Below are 22,075 nucleotides of genomic sequence, written 5' to 3' on the forward strand. Positions count from 1 at the left end.
AAGTGGCAGACAAGATGGTCGCGGCAAAGGCTCAAGTCGTGCATCGGCCAATCGGCAGGGCTGATGACGTAGCCACGGTGAAGGACGACGAAGTTTTGGTAAAGGTCAAAGTTGAGGACGAGGAGATACTGGCAAAGACGGAAGTCGTGGACGAGGAAATGTTAGCGAAAATTGTCGTGACCGACGCCGACGTGGAAGCTGCTTTTATCAGGGATGATAAGTTCGTCTCGGTTAAACCAGACTTAGTTGATCACGCTGTCGATCGCCCGGTGGATCTCGTGCGAATCGAGGATGCGGAAAGCGTAGTTCGACCGGAAGACCTGGCTTATGAGCAACGAAGATTTAAAGAAGTTCGGGAATACTTGGCGAAATTGAGCTCGTTAGAAGAGCTGTATAAAGACGATGGTGAACCGTGCCCGCCTGATTTCGTATGCAACGATGTGGTGTCGTCGCCTACCGGTATGACGGACGAGGAATTGATTGCGTTGGACGTGCAACATTCTGCACCGACGGAGAAACGTGATAAAACTGTTAGTGACGTTAGTGAGGAACGAGAGAGGCTATTTCGAAAAGAATTAGTAAGGAAAGAGAATGGCATCGACGATATTGGAAAAAAAGAAAAGAAAGAGGATGAAATTCCTGGCACCGAAATTGAGAGAGAAGTTGTTGAGAAAGTGGAAAAACGGGTCGCTGAAATCATAGATGTGCCCATTAAAGAAATTGTAACACCACGGACAATTGAAGAAGCTGTGGAAGATAAGCCGGTAACGACACCGAAAGACCGAGTGCCGGAAGTAAACAAAATCGGGGTCGATCGGGGCATTGTGATACAACGGGATACGATTCTATCGTGGATTGATGCAATCGATACGATTCGCACGACAGCAGCGGTACACAATACGTATTACAATTAAAATTAAAGAAATATTGCAATTATATAAATATACAGAGACTGCATTAATATTTTAATTAATATTATAGTATTAATTAGAAAAAGTTTAACGTATTCTAAATATGGAATATTTCTATTTTACTTAATACCAATATATTTCTGTTCCATATGTTCAGAAACATCCTGACTGTCGCGAAGTAAAAAAGGATGCTGACATCTTAGTAGAACAAGTTGGAACGTACGTCGGGGTAAGAGATTAACGTAACAATGCGATTTTTTATTTATGAGTCATGATCGTAACAATAATACAAATAACACTTTTCGATTCTTACCAATAATTAATAACTTAAAAAATTTGTAAGAACGCTTTTATAACTTAATTGATTGTATATTCGGATTAAAATGTTATAACTCCAATTATATTCTATCAGATAAAACCAAAAGCAGTAGAAGAGGAAGATGCAACAACTATAGAAGGTAAGCTGGAGAAAGTGATTGAGAAAAATGAAAAAGAAACAAAGCACGATAAAAATGAAAATAGTATAAATAAAAGTAAATTACAAGATAAATTAATAATTTTGAAGGATAAAGAAATGGAACCTGTGACAAAAACTGAATCTGTACCATTTCCTAATTCTGAAAAAATAGCGATAGAAGTAAAAGCCCCAGTGGAAGCAACAGCAAAACCAGAATTACTGCCTACTCTTATAAAAGAGAAAGTATCAATTGGCATGGAACTCCCAGCGGTTTCAATGAAGAATTCTTTTCAACCCCCTACAATTCACGATAAAGAAGAAAAAATAAAAACTGAAGAAACACGTATTGAAGAAAACGCACAAAATGCAAAAGAAACTATAATATCTGAAACTAAGGACATAGAAAGGAAAGCAGCAGTCGAAGATAGAATAAACGATAAATTAACAATAAATTTAGTGGAACATGATAAAATAGTAAATTCTGTAGATAAGGAAGAAACAATTATTCCAAAGATAGAACAGGAGGAACAAAAAGTTATATCCAATCATGTAGAAAGAAATGAAAAAAAAGAAAAAGACATACCAAAAACCAAAATAGAAGAAAGAGAAATAGCAGAAAATGAAAAAGTAGATGAAGTGTTCCCATTGACGGAAATTGAGAAAAGCGAATTTATAGAAGAGATCGTAGAAAAGTCGAAGGAAATTTCACAACTGGATGAAACTGAAATGACAGGCATAAAAGAAACGATTCCACAAATGGAAATCATGAGAAAAAATGAAATTCTAGAAGTTTCTCCGACTCTAGTAATGGAAAAAATGGAACAAGATGCAGAGAAAACGGTATTAATAGAAGTAAGCGATACAATGGATGTAAAAGAAATAAAATTAATGCCAGAAACAACTTTACCACCTGTGGACATGATCGAACTAGAAAAAGTCAAACCCGATAAATTTCCAATCGTGGATATTGAAAAAGTATCAAATGCGGTAGAAGAAAAAATTAAAACTAAAGAGCCTGCACCTATTTTGGATGCAAAAGAGGAATCATTACTTCAGGACAAAATAATAGAAGAAAAAATCGAAATAAAAAAACCGGTACCAATAAAAGAAGAGATTGAAGCCGCGGAATTACCACCAATTTTAGATATAGAAAAAGAAAAAATTAAAACTGAAGAGGCTGCACCTATTTTGGACGTAAAAGATGAAATATTCGTGGACAAAATAATTGAAGAAAAAATCGAAATGGAAAGACCGGCACTAATGAAAGAAAAGATTGAAGCCGCGGAATTGCCACCGATGACAGACGTGATAGAAAAAGAAACAATTGAAGCAAAAAAACCAATTCAGCTAATATCAACAATGAAAAGAAAAATGGAAGAGGAGATCGAAGCGGCGAAGGAATCTGTGCTCAAAACAGAAATTAAAAAGGAGGAAGAGGAAGAAATTACACTGCCGGAAGAAGTTACACCATCTATTAAGTTACCCGAAAAGAAGAAAGAAGAAGAAATGCCTCCAGTAGAAAAAGAGGAAATAATACCGATGAAAGTTCCACCGCTCAAGAAACCAACATTAAAAGACACAAAGGAAGTACCGATAGAAGAGGAAAAGCCAGATGTGGTCCAGCTAAAACTAAAAATTCCAATTGCTGAAATAAAGTCGACTGAAATGGAAATAGCAGCGATATTACCGCAACCGTACCTGATCGTAGCGAAGATCAAAGAGAAGGAACTACTGCAGATTATATCTACAAAATCACCCTGTACGGAATGTTACTTGGTTAGTAAATGCCATTTATTTTAATGTCGTTTCCATAAATTATTAATAATTACTAGCTTCCTAGCAAATTAAATTTTAATACATTTCAGAAGGGAATAACATTTAATACATGATATGTGCGGAATGCCATAAATTACTCGTAGTTTGTTATGTCGTTCTATACGACATATACCATGTATTAACAGCGGCTAATCGTTCTGAACATATTCCTTCACTTGCAGCGACGTACGATCGAGACTGCAAAGCCGTTCAAGATTCCGCAAACTGATGTCGTTCAAACCGAAATCGTACAAACCGAAGTCGGGGTCGTACAGACCGAAGTGCAAACTAAGATCCTGGAAAACGAGGTCATGCAAACCGAAGTCGAACAAACTAAGGTTGTACAAACAACAAAGCAAACAGTTTCGACCACTGAACCATCCGGCGTACCGCCGATACGAATTATCAGTGAATATTTAAAAGCAGCCGAGCTAAAAGCATCGAGGACTGAAATCGCCGGTGACCGTCCTGAAATAACCGGCCGAAAAATGCTCTGGATGCTCAAACGCTTAAAGGACCAATCGACCGTCACGACCGGATCACATACGGATAAAACAAGCCACGTTAGCCACGACCGAGTTGTAAGAGATGAAAGAGAACGCGCGAGAGTGCCCACGGCTGAACTTTTACGATCTATAAAGATCGCCGCCGCCGGGTTAGCGCGACCGGACACAGAACGCGAAATTAGGACGATTAATTATGGCGGGAGGTCCGAGGAAATGGGCAGAGTGGTTTGTAATTGTTGCTTGTGTGGTAGAACTCCGCCTCCGCCGGCGACAGGACTTAGATTAGAGGTTCAACCGCAGATTGATGCGAAAACTGCAACGCCTCCGGCGGTGACTGCGCTCAAGCGTATGTTTATTCGCCCTAAAATCGATCGTCCAATACCGCACGATAGATTGTGCCCCGATTGCAAGATAAAAATCCAGAGCAGGATGCCGCGCGAGAGGCATCATCACGTCGAGAAGATCATCAAGAAGATTTCTCACGATCAAGAGAGCTACGACTTAACCGCGTCATTAACCGGTAAATCGTACCGCGCGGTACCTCAAAAAAAAGCGATCGAGAAAAGAGATCAGGCCTCCTTAGCCAAAATATCTAGGCGAAAGACTAATCTAACCGAACAAAAAAAGAAAGATAAAGATGATTTGAAATCAATTTTAGAGAATCCGGAAAAATTGACAGTGGAGCCGTTATCTCCCAGTTGCATTTGCTTCAAAATGGAGAAGACTGATAAAGAACCAATTAAAAAAGGAAATTGTTATTGTTCCGATTAAGCATATATAATTATTATTATTGTATTGAGTCAGTTGTATAATAATATAATGTACTATTGGATTAATTAAACATTACCAGTCGATATTGTACTACAGTGGCATTCGTTGCTAATGATTTTATCCATTTAATAATATAATAATAAATGGATTAAATAATATACAACATTTAATAGAATATTAAAACAATCAAGATTATGCGTAATTACAGCGGGCTAGAAAATACTATAAAACATTATGATAATGACAAGGTGATAAAGTAAAAAGTTTGAAAAAGTTGCTAGCAGCTGAGAGAATCATGAATAAAATGTGAAAAATGCTTCATGGAATTTAATCAGAGTTTATATGAATAGCGAATTCCCGTGTTAGATTTCTGGTTGAGACAAAGCCAATAAAAAATGGAAGAATAAAAAAGATGAGATCATTCGTAGTACGTAATTCGATGATACGATATATCTTTTACAAGGATGCGAACAATTCCATTATAATACATGAACAAATGTTCCTCTCATGCTTTTAATTCATCCGTTGCCACGCATAGTACAGCGATAAAATCAAACATTGAATTCGTATTTAGAAGTTTCTAATATATTAAATGTATCGATTCGATTCAAAGTAAGGGCAATTCGAAAAGTAGAAATGTTTTATTGTAATATTTGTTTTAAAAAACTCGAAAAGTTTTTTGTACAATTCGACTATCGTACAACAAATAAATCAACACAGTTTTATATGCTGATCTAAAATCTTTTTTCCTCCTTTTTTTTTCTTTTTTGCCACACGCGTTTCTCGATAAGCAATTTCAATCGCGACGACATAAATCGAACGTCGCAGAGATCCATTCGTCTAACGGATGTTTGAAGAGCATCTCTAAAATTTAGCATGCTTTTCAGACTTCCGTGCAACGTCTCCTGAACATTCTTGCCGTCTGCGAGTATTGATCGGCGCTCCATTCGCACGTACATCCCGATGGCTAAAATAGAGACACTCACCGAACGTTGGCCAAGGTGTGCCTACGGGATCGTAGGTTGTGGTACCCACGTAGCTCGCCGATGCTGCCCTGCTCGGCCTGCATCCTAGCCTGAGCCGTCGCGGCGGCAGTAGCGATCACGTGGTGTTGGTGCCCTCCGGGGGGGGCCCCTGCTGTCGTGACGCTCCTACGGGAACGCCAACCTGATCTGCTGCCGCTCGGCGTGGGCGATTTTTTAGGTTGATAAGGTCTGCAAATGGCGTTGGCATACCAACGTATTCATCGTGTCGAACGGCATTTATCGTGGCGAGACAGACCGCGTGTATATAATGCGCCTTTAATTAGGAGTATCTTAAATTATCGTGACAGCGAAATCGACCGAATCCTTAAAACTTATTGCTTTCTTCGTGAAAACATATAGGACGCCTTATCGCGTCACGACAATCTGTTGCTGCGTTAGACAAATCTCACCCTTGTACTTTCTCCTATCCTTCATTCGTATCCTTCCCTCTTTTCTATTTTTTTTTTATTCATTTTGTCTCTACTCTTTCTTTTTTTCGCCTCACTTTTTGTTCACCCAAAAAACTGAAAGATTCATAAGACTTCCTATGAAACTCTTTCACTGTCTGAAAGAAATATCGCCTCTTGATCCAAATACCTATCATTCAAATATAATGAGACAGAAATGTGACATTCCGTATAAAAGGGAGATAACATGTAATATATATATATATATATATATATATATATATATATATATATATATATATATATATATATATATATAAAATACATTTGAAGATTTTATCTGCTCTGTAAGAATATGTCCGGGAGCCACATCGTAATATCTAAATTCATTATGCCTGTATTACAGAATTAATGCAGCGACAGTAATGGCCGACCTTTCTGTCTCTCTTTCTCTCTCTCTCTCTCCTTCTCCCTCTAGACGATTTATGAATTAATTACAACGATTAACTAGCTCGGGTCATCGTATTGGGCCGCACAGCTAAGAGCTACCTGGATCAATATCACGCGTTGTATAAATCCGTGATTACAGTTTATTCATTATCTATCTCATTTATCACGTGAAACAATAGAACGTTAAATGGGTTTCTCAGAATGCCAATCTGGTCTTGAGGATGAATCTCAGGATGTCGAGCATATTATAATACTTAGCGTGACGTGACATTTGCCGTAACCACCACAAGATTTCTACTTCTCCGACTGTGGTAATCGGATGTGCAGGGAAATGGGCCACGACAGAGGTAGCTAACACCTCTGGACCCGAGAGACTACAAACGTGTTGCCGCGAGGGTCTTTCGTTGTTCATTTTTCTTTTTTCTCTTTTTTCCTTTTTTTTCTTATTTACTCTTGTCGCTATGCGTGATACAGTACGAGAATGACAGCGACGAAAGTGAGAAAGATTTTGCACAAGAGCTGTGGGGCAGCGTACGTAATAGAGACGTAAGAAAACGTGATTTTTCTTGGATCGATTGTACTTTACGTGTGCACTCCGTTTACGCCCAATAATGATTTCTGATATAAAAAATATATCGCGGAATATAAATCCACAAAAAAAAAGAATTCGACAAACATTCCACGGAAGCATCTGTATAAAACATTTATATGTAACAAATAGAAAGACAAATAAACTAGCAATTTAAAAAACTGACTTATTATCTAACGATCGATTACAAAATGGAAACTATGTTATCCGTCAGTTCACAAGATCTGCCACAAATGAAGCATAAACACAGCGAGAAAGTAGCTTTGATAAAACTTCGAGACACATTTATGACACAAAAAGTCTTATAAAAAGAGTTTTATAAATGGAATAAATACATAGAATAAACTCGGAAAAAGAAGCATATATAAAAAAGTGCGTCAGTTACATCAGTTTTAAGTTCTCATTATTGCCGATTAACAAATAATGAATACAAATGGCATGGTGCAGAAAGAAATGCATCGCGTTTGTGGGTAATGAATGCGTCGATGTTATTGCAAATTATAATTGCAAATCAATACAGATTATTTTGCGCATTAATCAAATCGACCCATTCGTTGCGGGGCTTTTCCAGTATTAGCATTACTTCCGCTGTTTTCGTCTGTATACGCTTTAACGCGTAAGGGCTTACGTCCTATACGTCGACAGATCCTGAATTATCGCCTACGAACCAGTTCTGTGATGCATCCCGGTTGCGTCAATACTAATGATATACCGTGCACGGTGCTTTTCGCCGGTCAGAGAGAGAGAGAGAGAGAGAGAGAGAGAACTTAGCATTTTGATACGCTTGCGACTGCATTCGTCAAAATAGCACGTGCATGCATATTGCGACCGCGCCGACACAATTCGCGAATGCAATACATGTTGCAAATCACCGTTGCCATTAGATGCCATTAGATCTCTCATCGACCGTAATTTTAACAGGACATAGAACATCAACAGGTTGCCTTGTGATGTGGAATAAGTCAGCGATTCGATATCGCGGCGAACAGTCAATGCACATCGTACCAGGTGCGCAAATCTTTGATCAATCGGATTGACTATAACGTAACGTGAGCCAATCTCGCGAACGGAGATAGAGAGAGAAAGAGAGGAGAGGAAGGAAGAGAGAGAGAGAGAGAGAGAGAGAGGGCAAAATATGCGAAATCCCTGGTCGTCCTAATACGATACCGAAACCCCGCGCTGACTACATCATTTCGTAGCCCAATCCTTGCACATAAGCACGTATCTATCGATACAATGCGCACTCGTATATACGTGTCTATAGATCTCTATAGACTGCTAATACGCGGAACTGAATTCTCGAATAACGTGGGAGGAAATAGTCACTTTGCTACTCTCGCGCCTATTCGCCATATCCGCTGATATAGTCACATTGCTATATCGTTTCGTCTCCATTTCGATTTCGAAATTACATACGTGTAGTAGGCGCAACTGAGGTGCACTGTGCACTCTCAGCTCCGTTTCCATGGGGTCCACCCTCGTGTTCTAATTATACAAGATTCGTCTCGGAATAAGCTTACCAGACGATCTATTTCGCGACGGATAGGATAAGACCATTATGGCGTATAATTCAGCTCCTCGCTCTCTGGGAGTCGTATCCCGCTCCACATTCTCAAGTCAAAGATAGTATCGCGAATTTAATGAAGTATAAAAGCTCTCGAGTAAGACTTAAAATAGCTTATGTATTACTTGGTATTCGCGAATCGATAAGATGTGTCTATAAATTAATCTTGAAGAGCATTGCCTTATACATGCAACTTTATAAAAAATCAGGACAATCGATATCAAACGGTACTCATGGATGGTTTTCAACGGTTCAAACGTTTGAAAACGATTGAATCGATTATATCAAACCAATCAATGTACAACAAAAACCCGATTCAGTTTTGCTACGTACAATAGAAGATTAACTTTTGCTTTTAGAAACAATAAGTACTCCGATTTTTAAAAATCAACAGAAAACGACAGAAATCGATACGATCTGCTAGAAAACTTGCTATCGTTTCACTATATTCATATTTTGAAAAAAATGTTATTATTTCGATAACATTTTGTTTTACGTTATGTTATATTTTTTTTATCGTTGGAACATGATAGAATTCTTATATTGACTTATAGTTTCTCAACATTTTTTAATAGAAATTGTCCTGAATAAATGATAAAAATTTTATCGTAATTAATTATGTATTCGCATTATTAATTTCCGATTCATAACTACGATTAAAAACAATTAAACAATTCCTATTCATTTTTCTATCGATTTCTTCAACAGAGTAATTTAAGTCAAAATTGTGCAAGCGAAATGACAGCCTTAATTCAACTAATCATTTTAAAAAATGTTAACATATATGCTAACGTAAATTTATATAATGTTAAATTCTGACTAAAAATCTGCTTATTAATTTAAATCCGTACGAAGTGTTGAAGGAATAGAGAAATAATCGATTAATAACAATCTTCAAATTGTTTCTGCCTCATTATATCCTTAATTAAGATCTTATAAGTATTCCATACATTAATTACGTCAGCCGTTTCAGCTTTCTTGAGACAAGTTAATTATTGGTTCGATCACGTTCTCCTCTAAGTAACCTAACCTAAGGAAACCTGCCTGCAGCTATGCCTCAAGTTCATATTTCTGTTCAGTCATTTCCACTTTCGCTATAATGTAAAGCGTTAATTACAGTCTTATTATTTTACACGGACAACATGTATATTAAAATAGCGCTTTCGTATTATTAATACATCTCTCTCGTGTCGCGTAATTATCCAAATATTTCTTCATCCGTTTACGCGCTTATCACCGTAGGCACGTGCGTGCATATCGATCATTTCATGTTTAAATTAGCTAATCACCTAATAATCCGTGTGTGCACTTAGACGCTTTACAATAATGGCCATTAGCGTAAAACCGGTGGCTGCTGGTTATTAGTGTTAAGCTTTTGTAAGAGGAAAATCGTAATCAATATTAAACAAACGACGTCGAGTTATGATGTTGACGTTGATTATTTTCTGGATAACTACATATAGATCTACATATTAGATCTTACAATTTAAAAATATAAAAGCAGTCTTCAAATAAAATCTCGGATGAGTATTGACGTTTGTGAGACAAATCTCTTAAACTCGAAAAAAAAGCAAATTTTTCTTTACGTAAATTTTTAATGAATTTTTCTTCATGTCACAATTTATTATCAATAATAAGATAATTTTATATTAGAACATATAACTCTGCAGTGTTACAAATGACGCTTATTCAAAATTAGTTTTAAAAGTTTATTGATTTAAACGTATAGTTAATTAAATATAATTAATTTTGCTCAACAAATTTTGGACATTGAGCAAACAGGCAAAATATATTAACAGAATCAACACCATACTTTCCTCCTTATTAAACACATATTTAACTAGCGGTGATCCTCTCGCGCAGCCATGTTTTATATAATTATCGGGGCGAATATCTCCGTAAGTGCTAGATCTAACGGCATGCTTTAAAGCTCCGTGCACCCGATACGTGTTCTTGTTAGCCCACATCGCCTGCATCCCCCTAATTCCATTTGGTCGGCAGTGTCCACTCGGGGAAATTTCGGGCACGCTCTCGATGTTTCCTGCGGCTGATTGGATAGTCATGACGCACATATCACTCCGGCGATATTGAGCCATTGATCATCTTGCATGCAAGAAACATGCTCTCGCAATACCCCTCTTACTAATCTCATGTTTTTCTCATACTCTATTTGCTTTCCTCTTACCATTTCGCCTTACCATTTCAAAAAATTTAAATTTTTATAAAGAATATAAGCTTACTCTCGAAAAAATTTACATCTGATTCTTGTTAAAATAGCATTCAAAATTGATTTCTCAAAAATCTTATTAACTTCTGCATGTTTAATGCAATTATCTTGGTATTGGAACAACTGTCATTTTTTTAAAGCTGATTTCTTTTTCATTTCTGTTTTATGTTGGAAAAATATCTGATAACAAAAATATCAAACTATGGTCTTGGAGAAAGATTTTGAATAAAACATATACGAACGTAACGACATTATTATAATAGAACACGTGTATAATATAATCATATATATTCTCGTAGCAAAAAGAAATGGCTATGTGTTTTTTCTCTTTTTTTTTTACCACGTCAGATCTCTCTCTCGCCTTGTTAACGCATCTCCGATATTAAATTACGACTGGAAACCGAGTGGACTATATGTGCAATGTTTATTTTAATGCGCCATATTCGAACAAGCATCCAAAGGTTTGCGGTACAGATCACAATATCCAAAGAGCGAATTGACGCGCCATAATGAAACCCAGTATGTCAAACGTACTTATCCATGTGCTTTCCTCTTCATGCTCGTCATATTGAATCCTACATTAACGCGATATACATTAATTTCCATTTATCAATTGTCATTAGCTCCTAATGTAGATCATTTTGCTAAATAAGTAAGAGCTGCAAATGTATATTCGAATAAAACATTTTTTCTTATATTTCAAAAATTTTATTGTTCTAATGTATCAATAAATCTTTTTTAGTAAAAAAAAACAATATTTTCTCATTTTTATTTCTTTTATTTTATTTAAAAAAAACCAAGATACTGGATTTCGTGATATTTTCCTCAAACTCCGCATTGGTGAAAGATTTTAAAATGGAATATAATCTAATTTAAAATCTCTTCACGGTCGTTCTGATTCTCACAGTTCTTAGAATTGAAAAACAACGCGCTCCGCATTCGATCTCCTCTCTCTCTATATTTCCTCCGATTTATTCGAACATATTCAATCCACATTTGTATGCGTTGTAACCGTATTTGTACGCGTGTAATCGCTAAAGTTGGAAATATTGTTAAGAAGCCTTCAGAAGGGAAAGCTCGAAGGGGAAGATCTGAGAGAAGAAAAATGTCCAAAAGTTAGATCCAGATCTCTATATAAAGTTCCACGGGCAATTATGTCAAGAACTTAGATCAACCAATGCGAATTACTTGCAACATTTAATCCGATATAGGACATGAATAGCGGGCAGATTAAGTCTCTCCATTCTCGAGATTATCCTCGGTCGCGTGACCAATCGAAGATCTTCCCGTGCCATTCTCTACGAGCACAATAACCACGCGAGTCCCATTGAATCGGCTGCATCAATCGGAATATGAACGCGCATTTCAGATTTCAGTATTAATAAAAAAAAAGTCAATATTCGAAGATTGTTAATGCAACGTTCAATACGTTTCCTAATTCTAAGAAAAAAAAAAAGATCTGAAGGAAAAGAATTGATACCCAATAATAAATTAGTAGTGACATCCTGAGAAAATTGCCTAATTGCATCACAGTAAATGCATTGTCTCAAACCTTGGGATAGATTTGGTATCTCGTACTATATCGGTTATTTAAATTTATCTGTCGGCGCTTACAACATATTTCGTGTATATCTTACACACAGTTACTTGCGTGACGTATTAATAACTGCTCCTCTTTCCTAGAGACGAGCATTTTCGAAGACTGAAACTAAACGTAACTTTCGCAACTGTAATGCACCATTAAATTGAGTGAACAACAAAGTCAGGCGAGTAAACACGATTTGACGTCGACATCGATATGTGACAGACGTAAGTTTGATTGCATACATGTGTACATATGACACTACACATAACGCGCAACATTGAGAAATGCGCCCGTCTGAGGCAATGAAATTGTAAAGCAAACACGTATGGACCGAACAAGAAAGTTTCGTCCACCAACTATCGCAAACTCTCTCTCGCAGCAACAGACGTCTTAGTCTATAGACGTACTTTTCCAATTGATTATGTACCGTAAATAATAATAAATAAATGAAAAATTTCGTACATAAGTAATGTAGTGCTTAATGCTACTGTAAATAGATACGAATAGAATTTCCCGTTGCTGCCGCTTGCTAATAAATGCGGAAACAAATTTACCCATGGTACAAAAATATCACAAGAGAAATATGTTACATCGAGTGTGTATAAAATACTTATATAGCGTTAGTAATACATAACGTAACGATAATAACGCATGAATTACACGCATATATACACGCGAGTTGCCGTCAGTTAATTGCGATCATAGAGAAAAGCGTCATTAATTAATCGCGAAATTTAACGCATTCTATCGATATACCCATAACAGAATATTTAATTAAATCGGCTATTAGCTACTTAAAGCGTTGTTTACACTACACGACACGATACGTTTACATTAATACACAACAATTAGTGCGAAGCACTCTTAAAACTCAATATCTGTGAGCCAATAATTGTGCACAGTGGATAGTAATCGAATGCATTTAGAGATAACGAATAGGTAACAGCTGAATACGATTGTTTTATATTGGTAATCATTCATAACACGGGCTCCATACTACGAGAGAAGTAATCATGTTTGAGTTGCCACTGGATTATTACTCAACTGTAATCTTCGCTGAATGCATCTGTTAAGTTTGATTGATCGATAGTGGCAAATGTCTATTAAATATAATAACCAAACGATCTCGAGACATATCGTGTAAAACGTGTGGCGTAAACATTTCTAACAGCGCTAGAAAAATTGAAGTAAAACAATAATAAAACCCTATTTCAAAACGCTTAGCGCAAACTAGCTCGAAAAGCCTACGAAACTAGATTAACGACTGACCGTTCTCGGACGTGACGACCCTCCTCATCGTCCTCCTCCTCGATGTCGTGCAGCCGCGGGCTAAGCCGATGCTGAGTACCACCCTCCTTGCCGTAATCTTCCTCCTCGCCTATCCTCAACTCGCACTCCTTCTCCTCGTCGTCGAGATCGTCATCAAGGTCTTCGTCGAGATCACCGAGTGGCGCACGCTCCTTAAACTGAGCCACGCAAATACGTTTCGGCGGTTGATACTGATAGTGTCTTTCCTGCTGCAAAACCTTCTGCTGCTGCTGATGTTCGTGCTGCTGCTGTTGGCCTCTTTGCTGCTGGGGCTGCTGATATTGCTGATGCCTCAGCAAGGAACCCTTCTTGGCCTCGGGGGTGGCCCCCGAGACACCAACACCACCCCCACCCCCGCCGCCGCCGGCGCACGGCAGGCAGCAAGACCACGCGCCCCCCACCTCGGCACCCTAGCGCACTCAATGTCAAAACATCCAGGGGGCCAGCAGCAGCCAGGGTGTTCCGTTCCAAGCCCCAGCAGAGGCAGCGTCCACGATGCCGATCGACGTGCTCGCTGGGGATTAACAGTCCCCAGACTCGAGCGAGTGAGTCGTCGCTTGAGCGTCGAGTATCGCGATATAGACGACGATACTCGACGCTATATTCTTTGTTGACTCTTCGAGTCACTACTCGAGACGACGAAATACGGTTTTGGCATGAGCGCAGACGTGAGTGTCCTTCGTTCCGGTGAAGGCCGACTGGAGAATATCGCCGTCTTCCCTTAATGCGAGTCTGTCGCCTGAAATACTCTGGAAATTCTCAACATTTCTATAAATGAGCGACGAGCGGTCGTCTCGCGGAACTCAAACTGTTGATTTAAATTTCCCAGGAAATTCAACCGCTCTTTTGCCTCGTGTTCGCACTCGTCGACGTAACGTCTCGCAAGCTGCATGATTTTTTTATTTCTTCAGAGCTCCGTCTGGCGTACTGTGTAAATTTTCACATATTTTCTCTCTCTCTCTCTCTCTCTCTCTCTCTCTCTCGTCGCTCTTGTAAGCTACGCAAACTTACTATAGCGGTAACTTAAATTTGCAGAAAAGATTGTCCTCTTTCAAGGCTTTCGTTTCTTATTATAAACGAATTAGCGATCTATCTCATCACGATAAAAATTATCCTTGCTAGCTTTGTTTATATGTAAGCTGGGATATGTAAGACTGTAATATACAATGTCTAAATAACGTGGCTTCCAGGGTCCTAAATATAACTCTTCTCTTTTTTCCAGACTTTCTCTGTTAAAAATAACAGAAAAGAGGAAGCGTGTGTTTCCTTCTCGTCATCGTTGTAAAATCTCTCAATAGAATCTCAACATTAAAAATGTATAACATTAGTTCCTTTCTTCTTCTAATTTCTTCTATCCCATGCAATGGAACGTTTTAATTCAGCGATCATCGGAAAATTGTCTCTCACATCTGAATATGCTCACACGACGAACCTCAAACGATGGATCAACTGAATATCGAGCAGCGAGTAGAATTTCCATTGTGACACATTTAGCATGGTACCGCAATAAATTAGTGATTCGTATTCAAGCCACGTTCGCCATCATTCTTAGGTCGTACTGAGATACATATATTTACCTCTTAAATACCATGATAAATTCCCCGTCGCACACTTTGTTACCTCGGAAAATTGCAAACATGAAACCTCAAAAATCGTCCGTCGTTACTTTCGGAATCCCAATACCTCCTTTTCGAAACGCGCGATTTCTCGTTCTTTATATCGACACGATACACGCGCATTATTAGCAAATCGAGTGTGGGTGAAAACTGTAACTTCGAATATTGAAGTATTTCTCAATCTTTCGCATTTCGGCGAACACCCCAGTTCCTAAATCTTTACTCTCGACGTTGACGTTGGTCTTTTCGCAGAGTCCATTATTGTACAGCATCATCCCGTATAAGCAGTAACATATACTAATGAAACGATTAGTGGAGCAAATTAACCTTTGCCTCAAGGCTCCCTTTGATGTTGCATCGTCTTTCGTGTCACTCTCTCCCTCTGTCCTCTTGCCCACACGATTAAATCTGTCTGCAGCTTTTCCATTTGTCTTTAAAAGCAAAATCTTGAATATCGCCCAAAGTGTGACAACTATCGATAAATTTTTTATTTTAGAAAATATTTAATGAGAAACTTTTTTAATCCTTGCGTTTATCTCGCAAATAAAAAATTTTTATCATCATTCCCTTGACATTTTCGATTTCCGCTCATGTGACCTGTCCTTGAATCGTCTTACAAAGATCCCGTTTATTAACCAGAGAGCTCTATCTCCTTTATTCGACACTTACTTCGAGTCGCCACAAATTCCATAAAATGTTGTTAAAGCGCGACATTTCTATATACGCCATTCTCCCAGCGTGAAAAGCTCAAAATATATGAACTCGCCATTCTCGCGTTTGTACCTCGACGTCCATCTTATTTTCCAGCTTTCGCCACATTCGCGCGCTTTCACCCGACTATTCACAACCCGAAGTAACCAGCTATTATGAGGTAAACTGAACATGTGGAGTTTCGTAGTCGTCGTTGCCGTCGACAAGCCTGCTCGTGGCTCTTAATTTATTTTGCGCTCGCTAGGACACTCGGCGCGCGGTTTACGAAACTTTAAGATAACAAACCGCGACTAAGTTAGATACATCTAAGCACCCCTTTGCGCCTTCTTGTTTGTCGTACAGTCTATCGCCAACGGTGCTTGCTATTGGTTCGGGTTGCCTCATCATCAAGTCTCAATTGTTTTCATGGATAGAGAATCTACATATTATTACTTGCTCAACCTACTGTGTTATTATTGATTGTTGCAGTGGCGTATAAAACTATATTACCAACGATTTCGCATGCGGATGCTTTGCTTTTTCGTATTTTTATTTCAGCTTCTTGCCTCTTGTCGTAGTTACCTCGTACGTATCGAACAGATGTTATCGTGCTGTAGAAAATAGATCGCTGAGATGGCGAGCCGAGGTTAGAAGAAACTTTAATCGATTCTTATTTCCGCACAGTGGGCATTTAGTTACAAAATTATTTATATCAGTTTACTCAAGATATGTCACTTTTACTCCGAATTCTTCGCTACCACATTTCGCTTCCAACTTTAATCGGTGAGTTTCAATCAGCCTTGTTAAACTACTCTTAACCACAACGACAGCGGCTAATAATACGCGAAATCAGCATTACGAAAGGTCGTCGCTTTGGTCTATAATCAGAGAATACGCGCAATTTTCCACGACACGCGATCGTCGAATCGAACGCACCGCTACGCACGGATTCCCCATTTTGGCACGCTGCTCGGAATTATAGGTTCTAAGTTATGCGAAAGGATCGCTGAAGAACGTAAACAAGTTCTACTTTTGTCATTCCTTACGCTTAGCTGTGCATTATGATTTGCTGACGAGTGAGTTCTCAATTTGTCTTCTCGTTCGAATAACTCGACGATTACACACACTCACTCGTGAAATTACATTTACACTGGAATACGTTCGTTTATTTAAAAAAAAATATATCCGTTTGCTCTAGAAATGAAGTTCATGCGAATGCGTTTGACGTATCGCGTAATTTCCAATAACGATGAATGACGCTCTTGATGATGACGACGACGACGATACAGAATCCAGAGCAGAACACAAAATTGATTGTCGATCGTTGAGAAGGTTGTGCTCGGGTAAGTCTCGTAGAATAATTAGATATTGGACCAACGTTCTGTAAAATTGCGTGTAAGATTCACGATGCGATCGGAGAAAGAATTCTCGTTTCGTAATGACAGTGAAATTTACTTCGATACAACCGAGAAGAGAGATACATGCAGAGATAAGAAATATCGTAACAATATCGACGTATGCAATGCCACATATTGAAAACGATCGTGTTGCGATATCAACTTTTCTAATCACAGCTGTGTGCGCGCGCGCGCGTGTGTATGTGTGTGTGTGTGTGTGTGTGTGTGTGTGTGTGTGTGTATCATTTAAATAATTATATTAAGTATAAATATTCTAGAGTTTGCAATATTATTTTTTGTTTCTACATTGCGTTATCTATCTTGAAATACCGCCGAGTACAGTCAGAGGATCAAATCATTATAATTAAGAGGCTGTATCGCGCGCGTGCATTTAATCTCAATAATGGTATTGTAGCAAAGGTTCTCTTTGGCACAGGAACCGCTAGGTCGTAAATTAAATGCAAAGGTTAAGGCTGCAACACACTCCGAAGGCTATGCAAAACGAAAAGACGAGCACGCAACGCATAATCCGATCGCGTTTCTTGGATAGGAACGAATCTACGGTTTCAAGCGAAACGTAGAGAGAAACACGTTTAATTTCACTGATAAATCAATGAAAGACAAGTATTTACGACGACGTTATTCTTAGTCGTTGGTCATATCGTATTTATGTTCTATAATAGCGATTGCGGACACGATAAGAAGATTCGCGAGATTACTCCGACACAATAAATGATAACTTCGTGCAATTTTTATTTCGACGTACAGCCTAATATCCTTCAAAATCTTTCATTTACTTCTCTTATTGCACACATATGTTTGCGTTACTAAATCGTCGAGTTTGAACTTCCGATGAGAAATAAACATTAAAAAGCATCAGCGGATCATATCATTCTGTGATTTACGCTAAGCTTTATCTCGCACGCATAAGCTAAACAGATGAGATCGATCCTTACAGGCAATGCGTTTTAATATCGGTGTGCTGCACATTTTCTCTTAGCTATGTAAATCCTACAACTGCAGTTTAACGTAATGGATTTTGTAAAATGATTGTAGGATTAGTATCAAACAGGGGGAGGGGGGTTCAAATAGAATACGTTGCATACATAGTGAACACGACGAATGAAGGACATTAGTAATTTAAGGGTCAGTAATTATAGGCGCATGGAATATCCCAGAAACTATGTTGCAGTAGCTGCCAGCTATTGCAACATAATTCGATGCTTAATCAGTGAATCGAACATAGTCACATATTGATATTGCAGGACGTAAATGAAAGTTTGTAGGTATGTACCTTATGTATAACAAATTAACGTCATTCATTTTATACCGTTAAAGCAAAAATATAATAGTACCACTGTGACATTCAATGAAGTCTTTAAACATCGACTACTGTTAAATTGCATAAAAATTCTATACTAAGAATGAATATGTATACTAATAATGAATGTACATAAATCCGTAATATGATTTTAACGAACGGCGCAAACGAAAAAGAAGACTGAAAAAATTAAAGAGAAACCAGTAACGAGTACATCGATAATGAAAATTTACCCGAATAGAATACTGAGGATGAAAGCGTCTTCAGAGATTGTAAATTGCATTCCTCTCTTGAGACTATATCGCTACCATGCAGCTACTTCGAGCAGCGGTAATATGGAAATAGCTGACGTTGACTAAACGGTAAACTACTCGTCTAAATTACAGAATAATTAGTAATCAGTGGTGCGAGCAAAAGTTGCAAAACCATTTCACCAAATAATCGGGATTGAAGTCCTTAATTGGCTCCTCGCTTCATTAAATTAATTTTATCTAAAATACAAATCCGCGAAACATTCCATGACTCTATTACATTAAAGTGAATTATAAAGATATCACTTATCTCAATTAGATTTGATTATTATATAAATACATATATTGTTATTAATATAAATAAAACAGTCACGGAAATATGTCAAAAATAGTGATAGAAATAATTCGTAGTTTTCGTTTTATTTCCCTTTTCCTTATGCTTTGTTAGTATTTTATTTTCAAAGTATTTTATTCACAATTCATTAAGAAAGTTTTAGCGCGTCCGAAATTCGAGACAGTTTGCTACCGGTATTTCTGAGTAACAAAAAAAAAAGTGAGTTTAGGCGACTACGTAATCAAGCACAGCAGGATCGCCCACGCCAAGGATTTTAATTTTCCCGCAATCTACTGTAATTTTTCTCAAACCATTAGGTCGCAAAATTACCTGGAAAGCAGACAAACTGGAAACTCAAAATTAAGATTGCTGGAATGTTGCAAATTCATTTCGCTTCACGAAAGATAATAAATTATTTTCCCGCATATCGACACGTAATATTTAATGCAATAGATATTTTGAAAATATGTACATAATTAATTGCATTACATGTAATAATATGTGGCGATGTTACATCTGCAACAAATATTATTGCCGATGTAAATTTGAATGTAAATTACCCACATAAATTACGATGGGATGTGGAATTTTATAAAATTCAATTAGAACATAAAATAAAACAAAATATTTTGCGTGATGTGAAATGTAATACAATAACACGGCTTTTGTTAATAATAGTTGAGAAAGATTACAAACTGCACTTCCTCGAATTCATATGGCAGGTATACAAATGTATATAGTATAGTTGATTTCTATATTTTTTTCAATTCACGGGAATCAAATCTCCAAACAAAATACTGCATTGTTATTTTGACATAAAAAAATAGTATTTTAAAAAAATAAAAGAAGAGCACAAATAAATATAAAAATTCAGCATTTCTAACCATTAATTTAATTTCTATATGCACACATAATTCAAAATAATTCTTTAAAAAAATAACATTGCGTGGACGAGATATTAAACGCGTTTGCTAAACCCTCCAAAGAAAGAAATGTAAAAATGCTACGTTTCATCAAAAAACGACAATAAGGTAATATTTTACAGTACTAGTGGAAAGATTAAAACAAATGCGCGAAAAATATCTTCTGTTACACGTTGTTTTCTCATTTCTATAGTTTCAATTCATTACGAATGCATCTATTGTTGACGATTATGGAACGTGCCATTGCGCATGCACGGAACGTTGCGACGATTATGCCCAAATTCACCTATAGAGATCATCGATCGCAACCATTGGCATCTTGAATATGTGTAATCGCTTTGTTAACACTTCACGCGATGCAAGATCATGGACTGTATTATCTGTTGAATTAGCTCTCTTTACTTTCTTATCCGTTATATAATTATGTAAAAAAAATATATATATATAGCAGATGCGTTATAATTTTGTCGAGTACTTTCCGAGATAAAAAAATCCTTGTTTAAATAAAAACTTGATTGAATAAAACTTGAGTGAATAAAAAAAATTTCAAAAATATACAAAATTAATTATGCGAACCAATTTAGAGAGACGAACAAAAAGACTTTTTCAATAATGAATAAATGATCCTGAATGACACCTAATTGGAACGAACTATACACATGGTTAGATACGTTATCAATGTTTATGAATAGAATCAGGTAAATCAATATACAGATTATTAATAGTATGCGCGCGGATTGTACAGTAACAAAAGTGTCGATACTGCGAATATTTTTGAAACCGACCTTTCAAACTTCATCGGATTAATTGTTTAAATAAATATACTTTTTTTCATTTAATGTATCATCCGAACATTTCAATTATCTATCTTTTATGAATGTAGTTTTCCTTAATTCGCAATCAAATGTTACTCAAATTGAATAAAAAAGAAATAAAAAAATCACAATACACGATTAAATGTGAATACACGTGTATTCGAACTAATATTACTTCTTAAATATAGAAAATAATATTATCGTCACACAAATTGGAAAATTGATCAAGTAACATATGATTACTGGAAATTACAAATTGAGTGCAATTTCTCGTTGACCTTACTATTTCAGAAATAATCGCGGCTATGCAACACTCGGATAAAATTATAAGGCTATTGCGTGACGTTGGTTGGAAGATACATTCGAGCTAAAGTTGCACCGGTGTCAAGACTGTCCTTGTTCCTTGTCTCGTTTCCAGGCTTTAAATTGACATTTATCTGTCGACAACCAATGGTATTTTCTTCGTATACGAGCTGCATCCCTGATACATTCGTAACTATTATCGAATTTCTCGATGACATTTCCGTTCGGCGATGAAAATCGAATGAGTGCGAGAAACGACAGAAGATTTAAAAAAAAAATGTTATCACGACTCAAATGCGATATCGTACGTACCATCGAGGACTACATAATAAAGTAGTGATAGATAATAACCTAACTTTTCTGTAATACAGCTTTGCAAGTATCGTTCTAACGAAGTAACTATCAACAAGTTTATGTTGGAAGTTTAATCTAACGATACACACTTCAATATGTGGCAATGTACATAGTCGTGCACGTGTGTTATTGACATAAATTAGTGCACTTTGAAATATTCTGTAAAGTGTGGAATGTTTATCCTTTCATCCCTTGAAATTATTTTCAATTAAATTATTTTATCAGAGCTATCGCGTGCCATTGTTGTAACACGTAACAAAGAATCACTTGTTTTCAATGTTTACGTACAAATGTATGTATGTGCGTTAATAGATCCTTCAACAATAATTTACATTAAAATAATCGACTTTCGATAACTAAAATAATCCGATTGCATATTTTACAATGCATTTTTTAACGCCAGAATCCTTAAATCATAAATGACAAAAATCACAGAAAAGAAAGAAAGATATTGTA

At 37.1% G+C, this 22,075-nt stretch overlaps 1 protein-coding gene across 3 annotated transcripts in view; it reads right to left on the reverse strand.

The window, feature by feature from the left end:
- The window catches only part of LOC105197141 (cAMP-specific 3',5'-cyclic phosphodiesterase), a 340,602-nt gene that overhangs the window by 251,710 nt on the left and 66,817 nt on the right, over window positions 1-22,075 (reverse strand). Inside the window, exons 1-2 of one of the 3 annotated variants that reach the window (XM_026135773.2) lie at window positions 13,577-13,804; window positions 5,447-5,674 (exon numbers count right to left, since the gene is read on the reverse strand). The exons of the other annotated variants lie outside the window; for them this stretch is intronic. Coding sequence (XP_025991558.1) covers window positions 5,447-5,529 — 83 coding nt within the window. The 5' untranslated portion in view covers window positions 5,530-5,674; window positions 13,577-13,804. Of the gene's footprint in view, window positions 1-5,446; window positions 5,675-13,576; window positions 13,805-22,075 lie in introns of those variants that run through there. 3 annotated transcript variants of the gene reach the window in all.

Source organism: Solenopsis invicta, chromosome 15 (assembly GCF_016802725.1).
Source record: "Solenopsis invicta isolate M01_SB chromosome 15, UNIL_Sinv_3.0, whole genome shotgun sequence".
Taxonomy (NCBI): domain Eukaryota; kingdom Metazoa; phylum Arthropoda; class Insecta; order Hymenoptera; family Formicidae; genus Solenopsis; species Solenopsis invicta.